Here is a 21,595-nt window from a genome sequence, read left to right as displayed (position 1 = left end):
TTTTGTTTGTATGTGAGACTCCTTTATCATGGGAATAAATATCCTGAAAAATATTGAGCTCAAAATTGACCTTTGACCCTTATTTGTCAGTTTCTGTTTTCTGTCTTTGTATCATGAGACTAAAATAAGTTTTTGTGCAAAAGCAAAAGGCAGAAACAGTGTGTGTTTTGTTTCTGATTTAGTTCATAAATATATTTTATTTTCATATCCAACCTCTGGCCTCCTTTTATTTTGTTGTGGCCTTGGCTCAGGGTCTGGACACATTCAATAAATAAACCTTTGTATTCAGTTATACTTCAATGATCTTTAATGTGAAAGTTCCATTCCATTTTCTTCCACTTTATCCAGGGCTGGATCGCAGGGGCAGCAGTCTGAGCAGAGACTCCCAGACTTCCCTGTCCACACACTTCCTCCAGTTCCTCTGGGGGGACCCCGAGGTGTTCCCAGGCCAGCCCAGAGACATAGTCCCTCCAGCGTGTCCTGGGTCTTCCCCAGGGCCTCCTCCCGGTGGGACATGCCCTCTCCAGGAAGGTATTCAGGAGGCATCCGGAACAGATGCCCGAGCCACCTCAACTGTCTCCTCTCGACGTGGAGGAGCAGCGACTCTACTCCGAGCTCCTCCCGTGTGACTGAGCTCCTCACCCTATCTCTAAGGGAGCGCCCAGCCATCGACCACTTGAATCTGCAATCTTCTTCTTCCGGTCATTACCCAGAGCTCATGACCATAAAGTGAAAGTATTGTGTGTATTTATTTATACTGTACACACTTTACTTCAAAATCACTTGTGTCTGTTTCACTGTGGAAGTGTCGCTGCATGATCCCGATCAGCATTAAACAGGAAAATCAAAACTCTTCTGTATCATTTCACACAAACACATGATGACTGGAGCTTGGTGAGGTGTTTTTTTTTTTTTTGGATGGATGGAAATCTGGAAATCAAATAATGATCATGTCAGTTTCTGCCTTTGGCCTTTACACCAAAACCTATTTTTGGCTCATGATACAAAGAAAGAGAACAGGAACTGACAAATAAGGGTCAAAGGTCAATTTTGAACTCAATGTTTTTCACATACAAATATTTCTTCATTAGAGCGACTAGTTGTTAAATTTTGGGAGCCTTGTCTATTCTACTTTTGTCTGGACAAAACAGAAACTGAAGTCATTTTTCTCAGTTTCACACTGGAGAGTTCAGGTCTTTTGTCTTTGTAGTGCAGCATGGATGACACTTAAAACCTCTCCAGGCAGTTTTTGATTGGTTTTAACATGTTAGAAGGTTCCAAATAGTCAATTGTGAATAATACCCCCTCTTTAATGGACCTAGAGTCCGTGTGGCTCTGTGCTGTGGATGTCTGACTCCAGCGAGCTCAGACTCCCGGCACTGGACCCCGCCCCCTCCTCTCTCCAGACGTGCAGCGTGTCCGGAGGGAAGGCGGCGCTGTGCTGGTCCGCCTCCCAAACGATCCTCGACACGTAGCTCTGGAAATCCACGTGCGTCCTGGACACAAGAGGGCAGCACTGAGTCAGACTTTTCATCACAAAAAACTCATCTGTGTGCGTTTCTGACCTGGTTTAGATCTCCATCCACTCCCGACTTAAACTCTGCTTTAGTCCTGTTTTAATCCTGGTCCAGTCCTTGTTTAGTCCTGGGTCTGTCCTGGGTCAGTTCTGGGTCAATCCTGGTTCAATTCCAGTTTGGTCTTGGGTCGGTCCTGGGTTAGTCCCTGTTCAGTCCCAGTTTAGTCCTGGTCCAGTCCTCGTTTAGTCCCGGTTCAGTCCTGGTTCAGTTCTGCCTCAGACCTGGTTAAGTCCTGTTTTAATCCTGGTCCAATCCTTGTTTAGTCCTGGGTCGGTCCTGGGTCAGTTCCGGTTCGGTCCTGGTCCAGTCCTGGTTTAGTCCTGGTTTAGTCCTTGTTCAGTTCCAGTTCAGTCCTGGATTGGTCCTGGTTTGGCCCTTATATGGTCCTACTTCAGTCCTGGTTCAGTCCTGGGCTAGTCCTGGTTCAGTCCTTGTTCAGACCTGGTTCAGTCCTGTGTCCCGGTTCAGACCTGGTTCAGTCCTGGTTCAGTCCTCACCTGTGGGCCCTGGTCCAGCCCTGGCTCTGTGTGTCGGGCTCGGACCTCAGGGTGGCGTACACAGGCTGCAGGTGGTGCGGTCTGTAGGGGGCGCTGAAGTGGACCTCCTCCTGTGAGCCGGGGGAAGAGCGCAGCAGAGGAGCCGTGGTGCAAGAAGAAGACTGAGACAAACTCGAGCACAGAGGACGCTTCAACTCCGAGATGTCATAACCGTTCTGAAGAAAGACAGGATAGGGTCAAAGGAACAGAGAAGAGGGTCAGAGGAACAGAGGACAGGGTCAGAGGAACAGAGGAGAGGGTCAGAGGAACGGAGGAGAAGGTCAGAGGAACAGAGGACAGGGTCAGAGGAACAGAGGAGAGGGTCAGAGGAACAGAGGGTCAGAGCAACAGAGGAGAGGGTGAAAGGAACGGAGGAGAGGGTCAGAGGAGAAGAGGAGAAGAGGAGAAGAGGAGAAGAGGAGCAGATGAGAGGGTCAGAGGCTCACCTGGTCCTGCTCTCCTCCTCCCTCCTCGTTGTAGTTGAGGATATTCTCCCGGATGCCCTCCCAGCTCTCGTGCTCTGGGGGGACGTGGTAAACACCGCGCTTCCTGAACTTACTTCTGCTTCCCTTCTGATTCCACACGGTCACCGCCACCAGCACCCCTACAGGACAGGAGGAGCAGAGCCGTGACCCAAAACTACAGGACAGCAATATAAATGCACAGAAAAATTAGCTCAGATAACTAGGGGTCCAGTCAAGTGGTAACGGAGGGAAACAGGGTCAGATTTTTGACATTCAAATGTCTCTTATTCAGAAACTAGAGGGACTATTGAAATAAGTAAAGTATCAGAATGTAGGAAAGAGTTACACTCCAACAGGGTCAAGTTAAACCTGTGATATTCTTTCAAGTTGTTGACAAAAAATTTTAAAACTCATGTCGGTAACGGAGGGAATGAAATATGCAGCACTTTTTGGGCAATAAATCCAAACAGTGATAACTCTTGGTTCTCACTTCCATATCCTTAACAAACTGGTTTGAATATTTGCTTCATATAGTTTTCTACCATGTGGTACAAGATTAGGTTGAAAAACCTCTTACTTTTTGACTAATGAGATTTTTTATTAAGAAAAGTCATGGTAACGGAGGGAAAAGTAACAGAGGGAAAATTGTTCAAACAAGTAGAAGGTGCAGGATTTTACATCATTTGTCAACTTTTTTCTTCTGAAAACTTTAATATTACTTCAAAATGAAAGGAAACTATTTCTATAAAATATGTCAGTCCTTCCAAGCTAATTTTTATCATTTTAAATACTTTTTTTTTTAATCATGTACCTTCATCAACAGTTTAAAGATGGAATAACACAAGATATGATGAAATACATCCATTTATTTACATGATTTGCAGGTCTGTGAAATTTGGGAAATAATTTTTGTTCCATGTTTCATACATGCTCTGTTTAAAACGGATGGAACTTTAGAACCAAAAATGGTACAGAAAAAAGGTCAACAGTTTCATAAACTAGAGTACATATGTATCTGTTCAATACATTTTTATATCAGATGCATTAACTTGAATTTTTGGCCTTGTGTTTACTTCTGCTTGACCGAGCCCCTAGGCATGTAACAGTAACCGAAATATTGTGATATTGTATTGTCAAAGTTCTCAGTAATATCGTGGACCATCACAATATATCCAATTACAAGTTTCAATGCTTAAATGAAGAGTTATGGTGCAGCAACAGCTAAAAAAAAAAAAAAAAGACAGAGGGAACTTCACAGACCATGATCCTTTGCTCCATTTCAGTGCAGATGAAAAGAAGAAATAACAGTTCTAACACTTTTAAGTTTTTGTTCTTTGGATTAAATCTTGTCAAGGCATTTTAAGAGAAAAAGTCACATATTAACAGTTTTAGCCTCCACAAAATATTGTAATACATATCGTACTGTGAGATGTATATCTTGAAAATATTGTACCGAGAGATTTGGATATTGTTACATCGTGAGCCTCCCCATCATACTGTGAGGTTCATACAGTGATATTGTATTGTGAGACTTAGATATCGTTACACCCCCACAGATAACACAATACTCAAATGAGCACAATTACAATTTTAAATAGTTGACAACTCAAGATTATGTCTGTTTCATTTTGCAGGGGGTTGTTTTCAGGGTCCAGGTCTGAAGAGTTTAGAACATACTGTTTATGTAGCTGTGTTTACACTGTGTCACTCTGCAGTGCACCAGCAGGGGGAGCTCTAACAAAACAGGTGTGTTGTTTTTATCCACATTTTTCAGAAGCACACATTGTTCAAATGATTTAAAAGTTAAGTGTTGAAACATTGAAGTTGCAAACAAAGAGGACATTAGAGACCATATTGACTCATTTGTATCCCTGTTGTTGTTTACATAATGTTGTGCGTCAGCTTTGGTCGATGGGACAGTTACACAACAACTGAACAGGACACACTTTATCTGGGAAACGTGACCAGACCAGGTTTAAACTCAGAGTCAGGCTTAGACCACAGACTGTATAAACAAGTGGCCAAAGTGAGTGTGCCATCACCCACAGTGTTCAGCTCCAGTCAAATGAAGCTCACTGAGGCTGGCAGAGACAAATTTGGAACCAAGTTACATTTTTGGAATTTCGACTATGAGTATCACAGCAACCAAACAGCCAATCAGGAGTGAGGCTTGTAGAAGGTAACGCCCCTTACCATCCACACCCCTGGTTTAGCAGGGGGCGGGCATTTAGAGTGACCTTGGGGAAAGAAGGCGCTCGATTGGTCTATTATTAATGTTCATATCTTAATTTAGGGGCAAAATAGTAAAATAAAAACCTCAGTATCATGTGGAGCAGGTGATTACGAACATTTTAAGGCCAAAATGACAAGCCAGACATCAGCATTGCACAAGAGAAATTCAATTCTGTCAACTGGACAAAAGATTTTGAGGACCATTCCAGCTGAGAGAATTGAATTTCTCTTAGTGAAGGACCCAACCTGGATGACAAACATCCTGACATCAGAAGTTACAGAGAGGGATGACAGTTTTTCAACAGAAAGTGAACTGGAGCAGAGTCTATGGAGCTGGAAGCGTGCCTGTGCTCACTTCCTGTTTGGAATGTGGTGACAATAAATGGAGGATGTGTCCTATAGTGCATGTTTTGGGTTGATGGGGGAAACCAGAGGAAACCCTCCAGACACACACAATCAATTCCTTTTATTTTTGGTTCTATTTTATTGACACTTCTGTTTTATTTTTTCTTACCGAGAAAGACGAGCAGGCACATGCTGATGGCGAGGATGGAGCTGGGGCTGAGCGCTGCCGTGCGGTGACCCCTCAGTGACCCCAGCTCGCACCGGTGACCTTTGACCCCATCTGGACAACGACACAGGAAGTGGTCAGCAGACAGCGGCTGACACACCGAGCCGTGGCGGCACGAAGTCGGTCGGCACGGCGATGGGACACATCGTTGGCGACCCGACGAATCAGAGAGCAGCATCTGAGAGCCGGGGCACCTGGGAAATGAAGGCAGAATGAAATGAGGGAGCGATGCATCAGACAGCACAAACACAAGACGTGAAAACACACAGATGTACAAGTCAATGTCTCAATTTCAGATGGAGGGCGGGGCCTGTAGAAGTCTACTGCTGGTTTCAGACATCACCAAAAGCAGATGGGGTTAGGAAGTAAAGACAGACGCACAAAACTGTGTTTACCTCTGATAACTCAGTGTCAAAATGCCAAATTTCTGTGAAGTCTGTGGTTGCTACAAACGCTCTAATCAGGAAAAAGACAAATAAGTGTTGCAAGGGAGGAGTTAGGAGTCACAAGGGAGTTAGTTTCAAAAACTGACAGAAAAAAGATGACAAAAGTAGATTGATCATCTCTGGCAAAAACTGGAGGTGCAGAAACAGACAATGCTCAAGTTTGCAGTGACCACTTTGTAACAGGTAAGGATCATGTCATTTATTAATTAATATTTTAATTTTTCCACAAATTAAAATAGAGAAACTTTTCCTTGTTGTTCGGACTCTGGCCATTTTAAAGAGACACATTCTCCTTAAATTATAAATATTTTCTCTTACAATAAAATGTTTCTGAATATTTTTTGGTAGTTCTTTCCTTTTGCATTGTACACTATTTTTGCTGTCTGGAATCTTATCAGATCCTTAAGAGATCTTGGCTTGAGGTGAACTTTCCTACACTGAGTTTATACCATAGACTGTATGTATAAATATATACAGATATAATATATATAGACATACATAGACATAGCTAACCTAGTTAGAAGTGAGCATCAGTGCACCTCCATCTCCATCGACTGTGGCCCTGTGATTCTGACTTCACAATGTTCATATTGAGACATTCTGAGTGATACTGGGTTTTTTATTTCACTACTTGGTTCTTAAATCAAGATAAGAACATTAATAACAGACCAAACAGACGCCTTGTGTCCCAGAGGTCCGTCCGTGCTTTAGTAACAGGTTTGACTGACAGTGTTACTAAATGTCTGCTTCTTGCCAAACTAGCATTGCAGGCGGGAGGGGATTGGCTCTTTGGTTGCTAACATCCGAATTCCAAATATGGAACTTGACTCCAAATAACTGCAAACCTCGCTGAGCTTCATTTGGCTGGAGCTGAATGCTCTGGGTGATGTCCTTCCCTTTATACAGTCTGAGCATACAGCCTCACCTGCACTCATGTTTCCTCCACAGATCCACACAGCGCAAAGGGGCGGAGCACGGAACGGAGTGACACGATTCGCTGTAACAGCCTGTGGACACGCCCCTGTTCTCCAGCACGGACACACCCTCAGAGCCCCGCCCGTCCAGAGGGAGCAGCAGGCCGTTGAATCGAACATCCCTCAGGCAGCCTATGACAAGAGCATCCATCAGCCGCCAGGTTCAATTTACAAATGTCAGTTATTTGTCAAAGGACAAAATACTGAGTACTATTTGTACTATGCTGTGCTGTACTGTATTGTACTGTACTGTACTGTACTGTACTGTATACTATTTGAACTCTTGACAAATGGTCTACACAGCTCATAGAGGAGGGGGGTAGATTAGCTCTGCCCTGAGAGAAGCGTTATAGCCTTGTCCTTGCTTAAATTCTGCGCCTCACTGTCTTCAGATGACTGGTTTGTGGCTTTAAAATGAAGGTGGACAGTCGACTGTAAACCTGAATTAGAGTGGCTGTTATGTAATTAGAGAAAAAACTAAACTATATAATGAGGAGTGACAGGATCGTGGAGATTTGGGGTTGCTCAGTTCTAGTTCTTACCTTGAAACCCTGTGGTCCCGTTGTCTCCTCTGTCTCCTCTCCCCACAGTCACAGTGACCTGGTTCATCTCCACCCCTCCTCCTCCTCCCCCTCTTCCCCTGTCCACCTTCCCCTCCACCTCCCTCCTCCCCCCTCCCCCCTCCAGGCTCAGGGAGAGGTGGGTATCGTAGCGGTAGAGCTCGGCATAGATCCACTCCCCCACATTCACTCTGAGCCCAGAAAGAACCAGAGTCTGAGGTCCAGATCCCAGGTCTGAGTGGACCAAGAGGAGACCAGCTCTGACCTGCAGTAAAGGACAGAACAGAGGAAAAAGTCAGTCTGAACAGATCAGAAAAGGCCAAATAAAGTCAGTTTAAACAGTCCAAACTAATTCCATAAAACTGCCCTGTCCATGAACAGCCGCCTTAAAGGGATAGTTCGGGATTTTTGACATAAATCTGTATGTGATCCCCATGAGCAGAGTCGTGCATCAACACTGACTTACCCCTGACAGTGTCCGGTGAGCCGAGATACTGTCCGTTTTTGGTGCTGACGAAAGTAGTCTGGCAAGTTGGCTGGGGACTGTATAATAAAGAGTTTTTCTTCTCAAAACAATATGTGTTCAAAAGAGTGATACATTTGCATCACAAAACCATCGTCGCCAAAAAAGTCAGACCTCATTATTGCTTGGCACTATTTTCTTTCCGTTCGTATCACTGCGCGCTGCCTCCAGGTGACAGCCGCGCATGAATACATCACTTTCTGCAGTTGTTTGGCAGTGTTTACATGCGCAGACCGCCGCGACGTGAGAGAGCTAACGAGAGAGCTAGAGCCATAAGTATATAAGCCTGGTTCACTTTGTTTACTGCTCGGAATGTTAGCAACAACATGTCTGATTATGACACCGACAATAAAGACTTTGCCTTTACCACAAAGCCAAGGGGAGATCTTTGTGAACCCAAAGTTTCCTCAGCGCAAAGTCCGTGACAGGAAAACGGTGAAATGTGTGTGGAGATTCAGACTGATTTTTGTTGTTACACCTTGGAGAATCAAGCGTCCGCACCATTTTTTTAGATATATTCATATGTATCTTATACAAGCTTATATACTTATGGCTCTAGCTCTCTCGTTAGCTCTCTCGCGTGGCGGCGGTCTGCGCATGTAAACACTGCTGAACAACTGCAAAAAGTGATGGATCCGTGCGCGGCTGCCACCTGACGGCAGCGCGCAGTGATACGAATGGAAAGAAAATAGTGCCAAGCAATTATGAGGTCTGACTTTTTAGACGATGATGGTTTTGTGATGCAAATGTATCACTCTTTTGAACACAGATTGTTTTGAGAAGAAAAACGCTTTATTATACAGTCCCCACACAACTTGCCGAACTACTTTCGTCAGCACCGAAAACAGCCAGTATCTTGGCTCACCAGACACTGTCGGGGGTAAGTCAGTGTGGATGCACGACACTGCTCACGGGGGTGACATACAGATTTATGTCAAAAATCCCAAACTATCCCTTTAATGTTCTGGAGGGGTTGGAGTGTTCAGATCATCCAAGCAGCCAATTTGCCCCATTATGTGTCCCCTAATGAAGAGACAAAATCTAAGTCCATTACATGGCCTACATTGCCTCCCCTCTTTAACCAGGCCTTGGGCAGGTGCTCATAGACAAGCATTTGGTGTCTAGGGTCTTCTCCCTACAGAGGATTTTATATCAGACCGTTAAGATGAACCTGAGTCCAAAGGCAAAGCTCTCAGTTTACTGATCAGTGTAAGTTCCTACTCTCATGTATGTTCCTGCTGTAGTCCTGCTATAGTCCTGGTTTAGTTCTGGTTCAGTCCTCACCTCCAAACACAGATAGTGTCCATCTCTCGTCTCCACTGTCAGAATGGTCCCCTGTTCATCTCTGGTCCTTAGCAGCAGTTGAACTGATGTTCTCCGAGGATTAGCACCTCCTCTGGGCTGGAGTCGCACCACACTATCCCCGGCTAAAGAAAACTCTGGGACCACTGCACACAACGTTCAGGATGGTTTAACATTTTACAATCTCCTCAAACTTTCCTTGCCTTAGTTATCTTTCCTGTCTGCTCCTGTGGCTCTTCTCCTGTCTGCTCCTGTCTTTCTCACCTGTCTCACACTTGTGTCCGGTGAACCCTGGGTGGCAGTCACAGCTGAAGGAGCCCCACTGGGATGTACAGGAGGCATGTTCTCCACAAGAGGGGCCTGTGGTGGTCAGACACAGTCCGTCTGTGAGCCTGCAGCCCGGGTACGAGTCCAGACTTTCTGCTGGAGAAGCCAGATCATACACCTACAACACAAGGAGAAGGAACAGAGTCAATGCACAGGGAGAACATGCAAACTACACACAGAAAAGTCCCACTCGGGATTAGGCTGTGTTTGCACGACATTGTAGTCACATTGTAGAATCTCTGTAGTTTAAAGTGAGCAGGAGGACAGGTCAGAATCCTATGGTGGAATTTGCTGTTTAACTGTCAGATTGCAGATTTCAAAAACAATGAATGAGAAGCTTCAATTTTTGTGGATCAGAAGTTTGGTGATTATTTTCAAAAACAGTAAATCTTTCATAGTTATGGTCTTTTATTCTAATTTCTGATCTGGTTCCGTCACCTCTGAGTTCACCACGAGGTTCCTGATGCAGCCGCTGAAGCTGGTGAATCTGTGCAGAGGAGAGAAGTGCTTCACCCCACCCACCTGCAGGGGGAGCCACACGTCCAGCAGCCTGCACACACAGAACAGCTCCGCGGTCAGAGATGTTTAGATAAAATGTAAGTACTGAAGCTGATGAATGGTGAACAATACTATTATTATGATATTACATCTTAAAGTATCATGAGTCCATGGACCTGATTTTTCACATGTATTTGAGCAAAATGTGTCTTGCCCAAGTACAGATAAATTGTATATTGTATAAGCAACTCTTGAAGTCAAATAAAGGTTCAGATTCACCAAGCACTAAAAGTTTCTCCTCATTGGTCTGTTCTCCCTGGTCGTTATTGCTGACCTCATGATGTAGCTCTCAAAAGTCAAAACATGGAAGAAGGAAGGAGGTTTTTAAAATTGTCTTCTCAGTGTCCTTGAGGAGATGAAATAGATCAGTGAGCGAGAGACAGAGACGATATTGTGGAGTGGGGTGTGACGTAAGGGTGTACAAAAATATCAAAATATCCTATAGCTTAATTTGATGATACAGTATCAATATCATGGGCTGCTGTACTGAGTATTTTTCATATATTTTACTAAATTATTCTGTTACAGCTACAGTTTTGTTGGTTGTTTAGAGGAAGGAAAATCATTTATCACGACACATTTGACATTTTCACTGTTTTGTTGATTAAAATTTTTGTGTTTCATATGAACTTTGCACAAGATGTGGTTTTACAAAGACTTTTAGTATCACAGACATGATTTAGACTTTATTTTTTTATTGAACCACATTGAATTGATTTGAAATATATTGAATCAAAAGTGCACTGTATCGAGATATGTATTGTATATGGTCTTATGTATTGAGGTATGTATTGTATCACCAACTTCTTAATGATACCAGCCCTAGTGGTGCACAGGGCGTAGCAGCGTGATGTGGAATCAGTCCCTAAAATCTGCACTGGCTGTGTCCATTTAATTAATCAGTTTTAGTTATTATTATTATTATTATTTTAATTTAAAAAGCCCCTTTAAATGTAACATCTCATTTGTGAGGTGGTCTTTATTACCAGGAAGCCTGGAGCATTGTTAACATGCTAGTTGTTGTTATTAACTAGGGTTGTCCTGATCCGTGATTGGAAATTGGCGCAGATCACGTGACTGTGGACTCGATCCGGATTCGGACGTTATGGTCCGATCAGGCATCAGATAAATAATACACGTATATAACACACAGGGCACTCAGGGCACAACAGTTTTTCTGAGGCGTGGGATTTGCTCACGAACGTCCAGTTAGAGCGACTGTCTGTCCCAGCGCCTGCTGTACTTAGAGGTGCACTTACGCTGGGACCTCTGGGCCGTGTCGTGCTCGGCCGCTGTTACCTGGGGTTCTGTGGCCTGTGTTCAAACCTGAGCGGCCGATGGTGTTGTCGCACGTATACATGTTGTGCAGCGGAGCTGGAGCTTTTGGCGGTGAGGGTCCGTCCAGTGGCATGAAGTATCTATTGAGCAGTGGGACCGATGGTTGCGGTGCGCTCCGCTCTGGGTTTGTGGAGGTGGTGGCGGCCGGGGTACAGAGGCTGTGGGGCTTCTGTCATCTCGTTTTTATTTGGTAAGATTTTGTATTATTTGGATCATAGACAAGCCTAAATGTTTCAAATGTAATGCACAGGCTTCCATATAATATCAAATATACAAACTGTAGATTGTGCAGAGTCGAGTCTCAGGTCTGATCTGATTCTGCTCTGGTTCCTGTTTTGTCCAGTTCATTAAGTTTACTAAGTTACACTGTACTGTACTGTACTGTTATTAACTCACTGCAGTAAATAATTAGGATTAACTAGTTTTGTTTTTATTTATTTATTTTTAAACAGTAAACCTTGCACCCCAAGGATCTGTACTTGGACCACTTCTTTAAATCAGATACATGCTCCCACTTGAAAAATTACATTATATAAACCTTTTTGAGAAACCCACTGCACATCCATGGATTTAGTTTAATCCCTTTACTCCCATAAAAATGTGTAAATATACAGAAGGTGTGTTTTGAATCTATTTTTACCTGTGTTCTCCAGTAACATGTCCGCTCGCTCTGCAGCCCGACTCACTGCACTGATCCAGACTCAGCTCCACAAACTGAAACACAACAGAGGTAATTTCACTCCTCTGGATTTGACCTCTGACCTGTGGAGTTTGAATGACCTTTAACTCTCTCACCTCCCCCTGAATGAGGACGTCCAGCCGGTGCCAGGCTCGGTCTCTCACTGCAGACTCAGAGGACAGAGCCAGAGTCACTGTCTCTGATCCCAGGTTTAGACTGAGGACGGCGACGCCTTCGATCAGCTCTGAGGAGACAAAACAGGCGCATGAAATAACACTCATGTCATCCTCAGAGGTGACCGCACTCACATCTGTATAAAATATTGAAGCAGGTATATTCTTGATTCCAGGCAACTCAGAATGCAGGAGGTAAGTGAGGACTAACCGTTTAAAATGAATTAGTTCTGTTTTTCAGGTTTTTTCAGTGCTTTACCCATCCCCTGTTCTTTACAGAGTACCACAAGGATCTGTACATGGACCACTTCTTTTCACCAGATACAAACTAGAACAATCAGATGTTTGTCTCAAGTATGAGAAAACATCACACTTGTTGAAAAGAAAAGCTTATTCATAACTTTATATATGTTTATCATACTCAGTGATTCAAATGATAAGAATAATGGCTTTATATTTCTGTGTGCATTTTTTCAGCTTAAAAAAAAAAGAAAATAAAGTCAAGTAACAGCAGCACTGACCCAGAGCGATGAACTCCTGACTCTCTCCCTGTGCTGGAGTGAGGGGACTCTGGCCCTCTCCCTGTGCTGGAGTCAGGGGCCCCTGGTACAGCAGGAGCCCAGAGGACGACTCAGAGAGGAACTCCAGAGACAGACGACTGAAGGAGCAGAGCCGAAGAGGAGGAAACCAGGAGAAGCCAGAACCTCCGAATGAGATACGAGTCAGCTCACAGCGAGGGCCGTCCAGCAGAGGGGGACAGCGGCACCTACAGGGTGACACGGGCATTACACCTACAGGACTTCTCTGCTGCCCCACACTCCAGAGGCATAAGTCCTTGTCCTCCGGTCCTCACCTGAAGCCCAGGGGCCCGTCGGAGCAGCTGCCCCCGTTCAGGCAGGGGTTTGTGGGGTAGGAGGAGCAGGAGCCATGGGTGTGCTCTCTGGATCTACAGCCACACTCAGTCTTCACTGAGGGTTTAACTGAGACCAGGACCACGGGACCAGACCCCAGTGGGATGGGGTCTAGACTGAAGTCCACCTCTGTGCTGCAGCCGCCAGAGCAGTCCACCAGGGGACAGTCATCCATCGGAGACAGAGAGACACCCAGAGAGGACTCCAGCTGAGAGAGAAGAGAGAAGACAAGGGTTTAATAATGATGATGATTCATCACTGGGTACAGGACAGGAAAAAGCAGATAACAATAATCAGAAAACCCACTGATGTTTGATGTTTGGTGTGTGTTTACACAATGTGATCAGTGATTTTTACTGTTGTAATTATATACAACAAAACATTCATTCTAATTCATTTATCTGTTGTATTTGGAAGACAAAGTACTGTGAATTTTAAGAGAATTCTTTGAGGCTTTAACATTTCTCTTTCATTTTTGTCTTGGCCACATTAGTAGCTTTTTGCATGAGATTCCTTTTCAAAATGATCATCATGACATTTACAGACTATAGACAACAGAGTCTATACCAGGAGTGTCAAACTCAAATTCACAGAGGCCAAAATTAAAAACTGTGACTAATGCGTGGGTCAGACTAAATATTTATTGAAAAATGTCAAGAAAATTTGCATGTTTTCTCTTCTTTTGAGATGTGTAATGTTAAACCTTTTCAGAACAAGCATAATATAAAATAATAACAACAATTTTAAATAAATTATGTCTCTATAGTTTATCTGTAGCCGGTGGGCAGCTCTAATACATATTTAAAATTATCTCGTGGGTCAAATATAATTATATTGCAGACCAAATTTGGCCCCCGGGCCTGAGTTTGACATGTCTGGTCTAGACTAAGGTGACCAGACATCCCTGTTTACCCAGGACTGTCCCAGTTTAGAGCCTGTGCCCTGTCCCAGCAGATTTATAGATTCAGATTTGATTTATTGTCATTGTACAAAATACAACAAAACTTCAACAGAGCAAATCTGTAACAGTAACAATGAATAAATATAAATAAATAAATAGGTTATTGCACGGAGTCCCTTCAGGCCTTTTATCTGAGCCTGTGCTCCTGGGGCTCGTGGGTAGAAGCTGTTACAGACTGTTTGTGCGTGTGAGGGGGGGTTTGAAGCCTTCTCGAGAGGAGACCACAGAAGAGGCAGGTCCCAGGGTGTGTGAGTCCTTCAGGATGTTGGAGACCGGTGTGCAGAGACGTGAAGAGTAGTTGATGGCCAGGTTCGGGAGCAAGGAGCCCACCGCCCTCTGAGCTGTTCTCACCCCTCGCTGCAGGTCCTCCTCTTCAGCAGCTGTGTGTGCTCCGTACTGTGATGTGCAGCAGTACGTCAGAACACTTTCCATGGTGCACTGAGAGAAGTTGATGAGCAGCTTCTGGGAGAGCCCATTGTGGCAGAGTGTTCGCAAAAAAAAAACAGTCTCTGCTGTGCACGCTTTATGATGCTGGAGGTGTTCAGGCTCCAGGTCAGGTCCTCACTGATTTACACACCCAGGAACTTCAAATTTGAGATCCTCTCTACCTCCTCCTCCATTCATGCAGAGATTTTTTAGATTTTCCTAAAGTCCAGATTTATCCAAAACCATTGATTTGTCCCAGTTTTATATATGAAATTAGTCAAGTGTCTCTATTTTGGACCAATTTAATACTTGCTGACAGTAAAGAGAGGCGTACATTGACATTTGTTAAGGTAAAATATAGAAAAACTGCTTAAAAATGTGACTATACTGACTCATGTTCGTCATGAATGGGCCAAGTGCAGAACAATTCTCCTTAATTACGCACTCGTTTCACTATTTTATTATTACCAACCGCCCAAACTCGAGAGTGTCCCAATTTTTGAGTTTGAAATTCTGGTCACCCTAGTCTAGACTGCAGTAAAGGGGCATGAAGGGGCAGTTGAAGCATTGTGCTGTATGTTTGGAGCAGCTGACCCTCTCCTCTCGCCGCCCCTCGGGTAATGCCCACCTCGCCTGCCTCAAGAACCACCACAGGACCCTCCTCATTTACATTTTGGCAAATTCAAGAAATCCAGTAAAGTGTGTTCCTGCTCCTCTAGAAGCCTCATTCAGAAACACACTTGTCAGTTTGTTGTGACTCTCTCGCTCGTTCCTTTCTGCCCCCCCATCCCCCTTTGCTTTCTTCCTATATTTCCTTCTCCTTCTCCCCCTCTTGCACCATTCTCCTCTCTTTCCTTCTCATTCTCCCTCTCTCCCCTTCTCCCTGTTTCCACTTCTCTTGTCCCACTTTCTCCTCCCTCTCCTCTCTATCTCCTCTTTCTCCCTCTTCACTCTCTCTCCCCTCGCTCCCTCTCTCTCCCTCTCTCCTGACAGCGTGTTGTCAGTTCCTCTCTCCTCTGTTCTTTTATATTTGTGTCTCATGTTTTGTCACAGTCTGTCAGAGCATCTGTAGCAGGAGCACAAACCTGCGGGAATCCTGCGTTTGGAGAAAAAACACCAAAATAAAAATGAGAAACTTCAAACGATTCATTTTATCTGTGAATGTTTCATTTTTCTACCACAAGTCCTCACTATTATATTTGTTTTATCCGGTGAGCAAATACAGCGGAGTTCTGGTGTAGTCCGTGATTATTTCTTAGTTTAGTTCAAGGTATAACCCATAATCCATTATTTGATTAGTCTTGGTTCAGTGCTGGTTTATTCTTTGTTCAGTCCTGGTTTAGCTCCGATTTAGTCTTGGTTTCTGTTTCGCTGTCTCTGCCTCTCATCTTCTTCGTCTTAGTTTGGTTCTCACCTTTCTCTCTGCTTCTCGTTGCTTTTGACATGTTTTGTGTTTGAATCTTTGTTTCCTTGTCGGTAGGTTTAGAAGTCTGTGACACTTTGACACTTTGACATTGTAAAAACAATTTTAAGGTTCAACAAAACAAAAGCTACAAGTCAGTTATATTATTTTTGTATTAACTGTGAAAGAAAAGGAGACAGGTGCCAGAGCCAGAGCTGATATGGAGCACATGTTCTACCACACGAATGCACGAACACCTCTGTTTTCACAGTACACCATCATGTCACACTTCTAACCTTTAATGAGTGAACTTTAGTGTCCTCATATTGAAAAGTGTCTGCTGCTTCTGTCCCATCCCCCACATCTGAACCAGCATCATGAGAAGTTAACTAGTTGGACGCCTTTGTACTTGAGGACAGATGCTTCTGCTGCTGGTCCAGGGCGTCGGTTCTGGTCTGTGAGTGCCTAGTGTTTGTGGTTTTTTGTGGCAGAGCAGGAGAGTGACATTAAAGCATCAGCATCTGTCTCTTTCTTCTTCTTCTGGATAATGATGTCACTGTGTCACAGGAAAGTAGTCTGGGATTGGCTGACATGGCACGCCAAACACCAAAAGTTCACCTCTGTTTGTGTGTCCAACACATGAACTCTCAAAGACGCAGCACCAGACTGACACCACACTGACACCTGAGATCAGACCACAGACACACAGGAGGCCCAGACACATCCACACACTGTTTACATGCGAACGCCCTGACCCATGCTCTGAACACTGTGTATCTGTGTATGTGTGTGTATGTATGTATGTATATATGTATGTGTGTACGTATGTATGTATGTGTGTATGCGTGTATGTGTGTATGTATGTATGTGTATGTATGTGTGTGTATGTATGTATGTATACACGTATGTGTGTACGTATGTATGTATGTGTGTATGCGTGTATGTATGTATGTGTATGTATGTATGTATGTGTATGTATGTATGTATGTGTGTGTGTATGTATGTATGTGTGTATGTGTATGTATGTATGTGTATGTATGTGTGTGTATGTATGTGTGTATGTATGTGTGTGTATGTATGTGTGTGTATGTGTGTGTATGTATGTGTGTGTATGTGTATGTGTGTATGTTGTATGTGTGTGTGTATGTATGTGTATGTATGTGTGTGTATGCATGTATGTATGTATGTATGTGTATTTGTGTGTGTGTATGTGTGTATGTCTGTATGTGTATGTATGTGTATGTGTATGTATGTGTATGTATGTGTGTGTATGTATGTGTATGTGTATGTATGTGTGTGTGTGTATGTATGTGTGTGTATGTATGTGTGTGTATGTATGTGTATGTGTATGTATGTATGTGTATGTGTATGTATGTGTGTACGTGTGTATGTGTGTGTATGTATGTGTATGTGTATGTATGTGTGTGTACGTGTGTGTATGTGTATGTATGTGTGTACGTGTGTGCATGTGTGAAGTGTCTACATTAAACGTTCTGCATTAAACATGAGCGGTACACAGGGCAGATGTGCAGCACTTAACCCCACAGCCTCCTGCTGTATGAGAGCAACACACACACACACACGCGCGCGCGCGCACTATATCTATCTATCTATCTATCTATCTATCTATATATATATATATATATATATATATATATATATATATATATATATATATATATATATATATATATATATATATATATATATATATATATATATATTATATATTTTTATTTTTATTTTTTATTTTTTTTATCAAAAACCTTGCTTTAAAGCTGCACTATGTCACTTTTCTGGTGGAGAATCTGTCTCCATGCATGAGGATGTTGTTGCTTTACATTTTTTCCCACATTAAACTTGTATCTCCATGGAGACAAGAAGATGGCACATACAGAGAGATGATCAGACTGTAGGGTTTTCAAAAGTATCAAAACTAGCATATGAGTGTTTTTATTATCATCAGATTATCATCAGGATATTATTGAAATCGAGTTTGAAATGTTACTATGGTCACAACAGTCACACTTCTGTCCTCACCTTGTCCTTGTATGCGCTCATGTATGCGAGTACTTTCTCTGGTGGGAGGTAGGAGGCTCCGTGAGCAGAGAGCCAGAGGTCCAGAGCCGTGTACCCAGGGAGGGAGACCTCTCTCAGGGAGAAGACATCCACGTAGTCAGGGGGGAGGTGGAGAAGGTCTGACACGGCTCCAGAGAGACGAGAAAACACACTCTGCTCAAGGCCAGGGCCGAAGAACTGATCCTGAGTCCAATCTGAGAGATGGAGAGAGAGAGAGAAGACAGGGAGGACAGAGAGAAAGGGGGTAGAGAAAGACAGGGGGGAGACAAGGTAGGGAGAGAGAGGTGGGGTAGTAAAGGAGAGAAGAAAGGAAAATGGGAAAAAGAGAAGAGGAAGAGAGAGAAAGAGAAGAGGAGAGAAGGGAGAGAGGAGAGCGGAGAAGAGGGGCAAAAGAGAGAGAGAATTGAGAGAGAGGGAAAGTGAATGGGGAAAAGTTAGAGGGTGAAGGGGAGAGGGGGGAGAAGAAAGGAGGGAGAGGAGGAAAAAAGAGAGGAGAGATGGAGGAGAGAGGAGCTTTTAAAACAACATGTCATATTTGGGAGTGTAGATTTAAATGTAGAAACAAACTTAAATGACCTGCTTAATAGGCTGCTTTCAAATAGTAGTAGTAGTAGTAGTAGTAGTAGTAGTAGTAGTAGTAGTGGTAGTGGTAGTGGTAGTAGTGGTAGTTGCAGTTATAATATCAGTAGAAGTAGTAGTAGTAGCAGCAGCAGTTGTAAAAGTAGCAGTTTTAATATAGATAGTAGTAGTAGTAGTAGTAGTAGTAGTAGTAGTAGCAGTAGTAGTAGTAGTAGTAGTCGTACTCACTGTGTATCCTGATGGCTGCAGCGTTCCTCAGGGCCTCTGGGGGGAGCTCTCTCACCTCCACGCTCACGCTGCAGGTGACCTCAGGCCAGGTGTGGTCGGCCACGCCCACCTGCAGCAGGTACGAGCCAGGGGGCGTGGCCTCAGAGATGGACAGGTGACCCGAGCTCTGGTTCAGACTGAAAACACTGCACAGAAGAACAAGACGTTCAACCAGGACTAAAACAGGACTAAAGCTGAGACTAAAATAAGACTAAAGCAAAACTAAACTAAGACTAAACCAGGACTAAACCTGTACCTGGGTGGAGTCCCTTTGAAGCTGTAGTGTTTCTGTCCCCAGTCGTCCGGGTCTGGAGCTTGGACCTTCCCCAGGAGCGTCTCAGGGAGGAGACCTAACACACACACACACACACACAGAGGTAAAGAGGTTTCAATCACAATCAGCTCAGTATTGTATCGTCTAATGTGATGATACAGTATCGATATTGTGGACTGCTGTATCGATATATCACCAAGAGGGGTTTTTTTGGGTATACTTTACATAAATATTTTATTACAGCTACAGTTTTGTTGCTTGTTTACAGGAAGGAAACTTGTTTGTGTGTTTGTGTTTCATATGAACTTTGCACAAGAAGTGGTTTAACAAAGACTTTTAGTATCACAGCCATGATTAAGCCTTTATTTTTCACTGAAGCGTATTGAATTGATTTGAAATATTATCATATCGAAACAAAAGCTCATTGTATTGAGATATTTATCATATCGGCAACTAAAGCAGGACGTATCGTGGTCTATGTTTCGAGGTATGTATCGTATCGCGGTCTATGTATCGAGGTATGTATCGTATCGCGGTCTATGTATCGAGGTATGTATCATATCGCAGTCTATGTATCGTATCGCGGTCTATGTATCGAGGTATGTAATATATCGCGGTCTATGTATCGAGGTATGTATCGTATCGTGGTCTATGTATCGAGGTATGTATCGTATCGTGGTCTATGTATCGAGGTGTGTATCGCATCGCAGTCTATGTATCGAGGTGTGTATCGTATCGTGGTCTATGTATCGAGGTGTGTATCGTATCGTGGTCTATGTATCGAGGTGTGTATCGTATCGTGGTCTATGTATCGTGCTGTGTATCGCATCGCAGTCTATGTATCGAGGTATGTATCGCATCGCGTTCTATGTATCATATCGCGGTCTATGTATTGTATCGTGGTCTGTGTATCGAGGTGTGTATCGTATCATAGTCTATGTATCGAGGTGTGTATCATATCGTGGTCTACGTATCGAGGCGTGTATCGTATCATGGTCTATGTATCGAGGTATGTATTGTATCGGCAACTTCTTCATGACACCCAGCCCTAAACTTAACTGTATTTTTAGTGCTTTAAATCAGTAATTTTTCTGATTAAAATCCTCATTTCAGCCCCACATGCCTGTCCCTCCTCTTCTGTGTTAAACTGTTCTATTTCATCACCAAATCCGGCTGTAACATCTCATATTTTTAGCCTAATATCTCCAGGGCCTAAACTCTAATTAAAAGCATTTCTATTTACTCAGTCTGTGTCTTTGGAAAATCATGATCCCAGTCCTGTTTGGTGTATTTCCCAGTGTCTGATTTCACAGCTAACGGGATTACAGGCGGATGTGGGCTTCTACAGGAGACGAGAAAGTGGGGCAGGTTTAAACAGGTCTGACTTTGGGGAATTGGATGAAAAACACAAGAATCTAAACAAGAAAAAACTCTCAGAAGACAATGGTTTGAAGCGTTTGTTCGATGAAGTTTGGGGATTTTGAACGTGTTCTGTGCTTTTTTTCGCGTCCCAAGGGATGGATTTGTGATGAGAATTTAACGGTGGATTATTGTAAAACTAACTGCCAAAAGAAGAAATATGTGTTCTGAGCCCTCAGCAAAGCAAAGACCTCTGTAATCAGGAACTGAAATAAGCTTTACACAAAATATTCACTTCATTCTAAATACTACATTGGAGGTTTCATCTGTACTCAAAGATTTTCACCTTGTTTACAAAGGGCTCTGATCAGCGAAGAGCAGGATTTCCATTTTAATTTCATTATTAATTGCCAAAAATCTTGATGTTGACAGTGGCCATGACTATTTCTGCTCTAATAGAATCTCTGTGAGGTTTATGCATTAAATCCTGTCAGATGAGGCAGAGGACAGAGAGCTGCAGGTGGATGTCTGCATTCCAACACAAATACAAACATTTCACACTCAGTTTCGGTATAACAAATAGACTCAATACTCAGTACTAATATTGATACTGATACCATGACTATAATAAAAAACACACTCTTTCTTTAGAAAACAGAATGTGATTTTCCACATTGAATGATAGTACCATATTTTTCGGACTATAAATCACTCCGGAGTATAAGTCGCACCAGCGAAAAAAATGTGCAGTGAAGAAGAAAAAAACATATATAAGTCGCACTTTTTGAGGGAAATTCATGTTATAAAATCAGGGAGCAGGAACTGACATTTTATCTTGAAAGACAAGTTACAGTAATAACAATAGAATAAAGAACAACAGGCTGAACAGGCGTTAATATGTTAACGTCACATATGAACAGTTCTTCAGATAATTATAGCATAAACAACAGAACATAAGTTTACCAAACTCTCCATCTCACTCCAAATCACTAAATCCACTGAATCCATTGAATTCTTCATTCTCGGTGTCACTTCTGAACAACTCCATGCAACTTCGGTTGTCACAGGAGTCCATGT

At 43.2% G+C, this 21,595-nt stretch overlaps 2 protein-coding genes across 2 annotated transcripts in view; both read right to left on the bottom strand.

Moving 5' to 3' along the window:
• Positions 1-1,311: 1,311 nt before the first annotated feature.
• On the bottom strand, positions 1,312-6,951 carry LOC129411717 (neural-cadherin-like). Its single transcript, XM_055163335.1, has 5 exons — positions 6,752-6,951; positions 5,324-5,574; positions 2,560-2,717; positions 2,075-2,289; positions 1,312-1,496 (listed from the first exon to the last, which is right to left on the bottom strand). Exons 1-5 carry the CDS (start codon positions 6,949-6,951, stop codon positions 1,319-1,321), a joined length of 1,002 nt encoding a protein of 333 aa, XP_055019310.1. The 3' UTR covers positions 1,312-1,318.
• Positions 6,952-7,124: 173 nt separating this feature from the next.
• Positions 7,125-21,595, bottom strand: part of si:dkey-22o22.2 (neural-cadherin) — a 100,523-nt gene continuing 86,052 nt past the window's right edge. Inside the window, exons 21-34 of the mRNA XM_055163334.1 lie at positions 19,142-19,235; positions 18,847-19,031; positions 18,001-18,233; positions 14,355-14,594; positions 13,114-13,379; positions 12,782-13,026; positions 12,204-12,331; positions 12,049-12,122; positions 9,951-10,062; positions 9,450-9,630; positions 9,168-9,331; positions 8,947-9,018; positions 7,343-7,625; positions 7,125-7,240 (exon numbers count right to left, since the gene is read on the bottom strand). Of these exons, the coding sequence (XP_055019309.1) occupies positions 7,125-7,240; positions 7,343-7,625; positions 8,947-9,018; positions 9,168-9,331; positions 9,450-9,630; positions 9,951-10,062; positions 12,049-12,122; positions 12,204-12,331; positions 12,782-13,026; positions 13,114-13,379; positions 14,355-14,594; positions 18,001-18,233; positions 18,847-19,031; positions 19,142-19,235 (2,393 nt within the window). The remainder of the gene's footprint in view (positions 7,241-7,342; positions 7,626-8,946; positions 9,019-9,167; positions 9,332-9,449; positions 9,631-9,950; positions 10,063-12,048; positions 12,123-12,203; positions 12,332-12,781; positions 13,027-13,113; positions 13,380-14,354; positions 14,595-18,000; positions 18,234-18,846; positions 19,032-19,141; positions 19,236-21,595) is intronic.

Source organism: Boleophthalmus pectinirostris, unplaced genomic scaffold (assembly GCF_026225935.1).
Source record: "Boleophthalmus pectinirostris isolate CB_2022bp ecotype Guang Dong unplaced genomic scaffold, ASM2622593v1 HiC_scaffold_6, whole genome shotgun sequence".
NCBI lineage: Eukaryota > Metazoa > Chordata > Actinopteri > Gobiiformes > Gobiidae > Boleophthalmus > Boleophthalmus pectinirostris.
The sequence above is the reverse complement of the archived record's forward strand: the minus strand, read 5'-3'. Positions and strand labels throughout refer to the sequence as shown.

Bases quoted from the DNA above. Each gene is read 5' to 3' on its own strand.
- LOC129411717 (XM_055163335.1), bottom strand. From the start codon at position 6,951: ATGGATGCTCTTGTCATAGGCTGCCTGAGGGATGTTCGATTCAACGGC. The intron at 2,718-5,323 runs GTAAGAAAAAAT...CCTGTCCTGTAG, and splicing joins GTGCCTGCTCGTCTTTCTCG to GGGTGCTGGTGGCGGTGACC. The intron at 2,290-2,559 runs GTGAGCCTCTGA...GTCTTTCTTCAG, and splicing joins GAGGAGGAGAGCAGGACCAG to AACGGTTATGACATCTCGGA.